General features: G+C 40.3%; 1 protein-coding gene across 1 annotated transcript in view; it reads left to right on the forward strand.

Annotated features, from left to right (window-relative positions):
- Window positions 1-609: 609 nt before the first annotated feature.
- The window catches only part of POU2F1 (POU class 2 homeobox 1), a 109,046-nt gene continuing 102,890 nt past the window's right edge, over window positions 610-6,765 (forward strand). The window contains exons 1-2 of the mRNA XM_006147032.3: window positions 610-754; window positions 3,954-4,019. Coding sequence (XP_006147094.1) covers window positions 727-754; window positions 3,954-4,019 — 94 coding nt within the window. The 5' untranslated portion in view covers window positions 610-726. The remainder of the gene's footprint in view (window positions 755-3,953; window positions 4,020-6,765) is intronic.

Raw genomic sequence — 6,765 nt, forward strand, 5'->3', positions numbered from 1 at the left:
GCAGGAATAAGATTAAAGGTGCTTAAGTCTGTAGAGTTGTTTCTAATTTGTACGTGTCATTTCAGTGGCATTTTACAGAACTCTTTCTCGTGTCCCTCCCTTCTCCCCTGGTACTATCTCAAGTTAGGTCCAAGAAGCCAGGCCATTGGCAGAAATTCATTTTATCCTCCTAATTATTATGCTGGCACTCAGGAGATAATTTTTCCCTTCATGCACTGCCAATTAATATGCAAATGAGCTGATAAATATTTATGCAGTGATTTAAATTATGCAGGCAGTGCTTTCAGTGTATTCTGTAAATGAATTGTTCATGGACTTCAAAGTGCTGGCTGCTGTGCTAACGAGGAGAGATTTGCATAAGGCCCTAATCACACGCATACTGATTAAGCTTCATTATGGAAACTGCCAGCTGCAATCTTTGTTTCTATTTTATTACAAAAAGGGGAACTTTTCATGCTTCAGTTGCCTTGACAATGTCAGTCCTAGCTGGTAGGAGAGACTAAAACTCCTGTGAGCAACTGAAGTTTCCTTATTCAGTTGAAGATTGCTATGGTGTAACCGAAGTTGTATTTTGCTTCTCCCCTTAATCCCCCCTCCCCCCCTTGTCCTCTTAAGAACATAGTGTAAATTTGATGGAAATAGTGGTACCTTCCTCCCCCCACCCTACATCGCTACCTGTTTATTCTTTGCTTTGGACTGTCTGCACCTCTAGAAGATCTCACAGCAATGCTGGACTGCAGTGACTATGTTCTAGGTGGGTACCAGCACAGTTCTTTCGTAGAAGCTTTAATATGGAAATGGTATGTGTGGGGTTGACTATGCATAAATGCTTAATCGCATATGCAGTCAGCGCGGGGCGGGGGAGAGGTGGATTGAGCAGAGAAGGAGGAAAACATTTGCAAAACGCAAGCATGCTTGAATTTGCAATGGGTCCCTCCCTATGACTAGCTCTTGTGATTCACAGGGTATTTTCAGTAAATAGTGTAGATTAGATTTCAGCTTGAAAGGAGGACATTTTTACTTTTTGGGATTTTCTGTTGCAAGCATTTCATAGAGTTCTAAAAACATTTAAAATCAGAAACAAGGTATAATAAACTGTACTTAAGTAATATATACATATTAATAAAAATATTTGCATCCCTCATCAGAATGTCTTATATAAAAACCAGACATACTCTGAAAAATATGGTGGAGCCCTAGTGCAGAATTGTTTCCTCAGTATTAACAGAGGATACTTGCAGTGGTTATTGCAGTAGATCTGTTGAACGGTTTCCAGATATTAGAAACTGTTCGCAGTTTTGACTAATGTTTTCTCTTTTTTGCTTCTAAAACTCAACCACGCCTTTCAGAAAGTACAGTTTAGTATTGGAATGCCTATTTTTGTAGTTTTCGCTATAGAACAGTAAGCCTTCTGGGAAGAGAAACATCTGACTTGAATACATGGTATAAACTGTCTTTGATGACTAAGATTTGAAGATTGAGGCACTTTTTAAGACATCTGACAGCTCCTGGTGGCCATATTTTATGTGGACTTCTGTCTGTTTCTGTGCACAAGTGTTGGAACCTTAGGTTACTCTAGTCACCGAGAAAGTCAGATGATGGGCACTCCAGGACATGGTATCTTACATTAAAACTCCGCAGATGACTTTTGCCTTGTGAGTTGTTTTCCCACTTGAACATGGAGGCACCGCCTATCACCTTCACAGCTGCCAAGGGTAAAGTAAAATGGCACTTCTGAGAATGTTTGCATTCTTATGCAGAAGGCCTGGTCTAACCCAAGGTGGGAGTGATATTTGTCTAGCAGAATTAAAACCACCCTGTAAGGGGCCAATGGCAAACAGCAAAACTGAAGTCAGGAATTCAGCCCAGCAGCAACTCGCGACTGCCTATTGGACTGGTTACGTGCAGCCGCCTCATTGCTGTAGACTGTAATATACAAATGTGCCCAGGCAGAGCAGAAACTTAGCAAAAAGAGGTGTACTTGTTTTTACTCTTTTGTATTTACTAAGTTTGGGAACTCAGGAAAGGATAAGAACCTTAAAAAATATTTTTAGCATTTTATTTAAGAATTAGAAATTATGTCTGGTTTCCATTAACAGTAAATATCACTTGAACAGTCTTCCCATCATTGTACAGTTAACCAGAATTTTGTTGTTTCATTCTTCTGTGTGTTTGAAGTAATTTTGTCAAATGCCCTGGAGACGCTTGTCTGTTCAGCACAAGATCCTTAGAAGATTTACGTCAGATAGCTGTGAGATAGTCTACTTTATAGATGGGGAAAGCAGGGCATGAACTGTACAAGTCAAGCTTATGACTGGAGACTTACGCTTAATTCTTCGTTTCTGTGATGTCTGTGGATGTGAGAAAATTGTTAGCCCTTTCTGTGAATATTAACTGAGTAGCCATTTTTCCACTTTATTTACAGTATACCCTAAAGGAAGCATTGAGCAGTGTCTGTGCCTACTGCTATATTTATTATGGTCATTGTCATCTTGTTGACTCTTAAAAGATTTGGTGAAGTCATTCACTGAAATTTGCTGATTCTTACTGAGTGACACACCTGTTCTGTTCAAACCTTAGTATGCTTTCAGGTGATATTTAATTTTTTCCGGATAGTGGAAGGGAAGAAAGTTGTAGAATCACCCTCGTTTATGACCACAGACACGAATTTTAACCCTCTGAACATCTAAAGAATAAATAAAGATATGACAGAGCTGTCTAAGCCCTAAGATAAGCATCAGTTACAAAACCTAACATACTACACTAGGAAAGCCATAGACAGCGTCTAGGTTGGAAATGAATTTATGAAAGATTTCTGATTTTTTTCTCTTTCTTTGTGCTTGTGGGTAATCCAACTGCAGAGGACATGATTAGGACTTCTATCTAATGATTATTTTAATTTCCTAGTTTAACATTTAAGCAGATAACAAACTGTGCTCCTTGGTCAGAAAATCAAATACGAAGTAATTTAAGTATTTCTTTACGAATCATTTTAGTTAAATGGTTCTTAACTGAATGAGAGGAAAAGACAGAACCTACTTGATTATAAACATGTTTGATTATAGATATTCTGAGTTTGCAGAAGATGTAGAATAAGAGTATATTTATGTATATTCAGGAAGGTAGAAGAATGGAGTTCTTGTCTTTTCTCTTGCATATCTTCTAGAATACACAATGGTGCTTGCTGAAAACTACTAGGGAAACAAACTTTCATTAAGCAGATCATTTAAAAATAGCCCCAAAGGAGCAGGTTCTTTTGGGATAATGAGGTAGTTTAATTTTTAAGTGGATGTGGTTGTGACCCAAGGTTGAAACTGCTAGGTCCGTCTGCCAGGTCGCGCGGGTACCTCGTGTGCTGGGTGGTGACGCGGCATGGCGACATGCTCGCTCGTCGCCTGTTCGGTTTGGCGCTGAAGGGCAGCCGGTTTGGCGATAGTTTTCTTAGTATGTTTTCTTGTAGCTTATTAGGTTGAGTTACCATCTGGCATATTATCAAGATGATCAGTGTATTGTTTTGGTTATAATTAATGAATATCTTTGCTTATAGAAAGAGATACTTTATTTGGGGATATTTTTTCTACTTTTTTAGGTGCCTTCCCTCTCCCTAGTTTTGCTTCTTTAACCTGTTTTATACTTCATGCTATAAAGCAATTTACTCCTTTTACATATCAGACTAATACTTTTTTTTTTTTTTTCTGGATAGATTCACCTGTCTGTCTTAGAAAGACTATTGGTTTGTGGGTTTCTTCAGGACTCAGGGAATCCTGAATTTCTCTGAAAACTTCTACTACCATTTCTGAGATTTTTAGCTTGACATGTATGCGCTGGGTCTCCTTGAACCTTATGATGGTAACATCAGTTCTTAACCCTCTCCTCTGCCAGAGTTTTGCCTCCTGAATACCATTCCCATCCCCAGTGTTTTAAAAACCATATTCTCCTCTGTCTTATTGTAGACTCAAGAATGAACAATCCGTCAGAAACCAGTAAACCATCTATGGAGAGTGGAGACGGCAACACAGGTGAGCTGCGACTCTGGTCGCGTTGTTGATTAGATCTGATGTAACTGGATGGAGGGACTTTCCACTTACCTGAGACTCGTGTGGCAAATACAGGCCAACTTCAGTATGAAATTGTCACATGTGACTTAATACCTGCAAGAACTGCCGTTGTGCTTGCTTAAGATTACCGGATTGCATTATCTTTTGTTCCCATCTGTCAGAGACACTGCAGTTATGAGAACAGGCCTTTAAGTCAGGTGGTTCTGGCTTTGAACCATGGATTTGCCAGTTACTAGCTCTGATGTTAGTTTCCCCAATCTTTTGAGACTTAATTTATTCCCTTCTGACATGGAGATGATCGGTCATATGAATATTGAAGAACATGCCAGCTACCCAGGAACCATTCAGTAAAAGTTAACTCTTATTGGGACCAGCAGTTGGCATAATGGCTCTGTCACTGCACTCCCATGTAGTCGACCGCAGTTTGCGTCCCGGCCCCAGTGGCTAAAACTAATGCCGGGCGCGTGTGCGTGCATGCCCGAGATCCCGAGAGGAGAATGGAGGAGAAGGAATTGCGGTGTGGCCATCCCCACTGGGGGGTGATATCTCTCTTCTCTGTTTCTTTCTGTCTTTCCGGCAGGTGCACACGCCCTATAGCAAAAACCTCTCCAAAAAAAAAGAAAAAAGGTAACTTTTCTTACAGGTGTTAATCAGAATTGTCAGTCTTATCTACCACACAATTGATATAAATTATATTAAGGTTTTGACAGTGTCAGTAGGTAAAAACACACACACCCATTTCTAATATATCTTTATTTGGTAGATTTTTTTAAAAAATTGTACTCGATTAAACCTTTTATCATGAGAACGTTATCATGTAAATGAGGACACCGAGGCCCTGAGAGAAAGGTAGGTCCATAAAGTAATCTGCCTCCAGCTCATACTCTTAATTCAGCAGAGTGCTCAGAGACATTCGAGTAGTATCTCTACTATGGTCAGAGGAGGTACAGGATATCCGTAGTTCGGTAGAGGTATTTATTGAAATAACCAAACCGAGTGGGAAGGGAATTGTGGATGGATGCAAATAAAGGAATTGTTTCTGACATAAACTAGATTTTTCACATGCAGAGGGATTCCTCCTTTGACCATCATTTTAAAAAGCGCCTAACTATGGGAGATGGTAAGAATGAGGACCTGCTCTTGAAAACGACCGGTTCTCTTCCCTCTGGCCACAGAACGTTTTAGCTTGAGTAGGCTGGTGTGGTGAGCCAGGAGAGCAGTCTCCTGTGATTCTCATCGTGCGCTGTCCTGCACCTAGACGCGCCTGTGAGTCCTCACGTCTCTCCCGTTTGCACCTCCTCGTGCAAGCTGAGCTGCGGGTTTCCGTGTTCTCCCTGCTGTATTCAGCACGTGTCCTGTTACCCTGAGACTGGCCGCGCAGACCTCTGCAGATCCGAGAGGAGGGTAGGCAGCCTGCAGCCGCCTGCGTCATCAGCCCAAACCAACAGCTGGTTCCTGTGCCAGAGCAGGTGCTTTGGCCACCTCGCTTAGGTGTGGGCTTATTCGCAGGGAGAAACAGCATTCGATCCCTGTAAGAGGCTGGGGGGAGTGGGCAGGGCACCTATCCCTAGAGCAGCTGAAAATTCATTCACTTTTCTCTCTAAAGGAGAAAAGGTGGATTCACAGAATGATTGGAGAAGTTTGAAAATGTCCATGATATTGGACCCCTTGGGAATCCCCACATTCAGTGTCATCACTACAATAGCAGTTTCAGTCATTATCTAAAAAAAAAATGACACGTTTTAAAAAATCTTACCCAAAGTACGCATTATCCAATTTCAGTTTAAGTTCTCACGACAAGTTAGGTATTATTTCAAGGAAGAGGAAATGGAGGCGCAGAAGCAGCCGGGAAATAAGGCGGGTTTAGGGTTTGCTTCCCACGTGTGGTCTTTTCCTATGAACTGCAGTACAGTGAAGCTGGGAAGTTACGGACACTTTATCTGTTCAGGCCTAAAGCCACTCGCAGAGCTGTGGAAGGCAGATTCTGGATGCGGCTCCAGTTGGAACAGCCTTCAGAACATCTTGCCCTGTTTTAATGCAGAGTGCATGGCACACTTGTTCCCGTGCTAGAGCTTAGACCTGTAAAGACTGATTTTGTGGCCAGGAACTGTCACTTCTTAGACTTCGTTATTTCCATCATCAGGAATAGCAGTTGATTTTCTCATTTCCCTGCAAGAGGGAAAAAGAAAGAAAAATAGTATTACTTTTTTTGTAAAATGATTGCTAATACACAGCAGCTAGACCAAGTGTGAGCTGGTTAGCCATCCTGACTCTGAAACAGAGCAGCTCACTTCCTGTGTGTCTACTGTAGCATTTGTTATTTTAGCCAAGTTGCAAATTACTTTCATCTTGTGAGCCTTTTCATTCTCTTGAAAATAATAGGAACAGTGAATGTCAGTTTCTCAAGTGTTAAGGGTCTGTCACTATCTTAGCATCTCCCCTAATGTCAGTTTATTAGTGTAAGAAAATGGAAATACATTTGAGATTCAATTTGCATATTAAATTACCATGTTTGATATTTTAAATATGAAATTAATTTATTTAATTGCATGCCTACACATTGATTTGTATTTAAAAATATTATGAACTTGAACGTAATATCATTCATTACTTATTTGTTTCAGTAGTTTATGAAAAACCAAGTTAAATTTTTTTTGAAGAATTATTTTATTTAACTTTTATTTATTTATTTATTTATTTATTTATT

Source organism: Tupaia chinensis, unplaced genomic scaffold (assembly GCF_000334495.1).
Source record: "Tupaia chinensis unplaced genomic scaffold, TupChi_1.0 Scaffold000198_1, whole genome shotgun sequence".
NCBI lineage: Eukaryota > Metazoa > Chordata > Mammalia > Scandentia > Tupaiidae > Tupaia > Tupaia belangeri.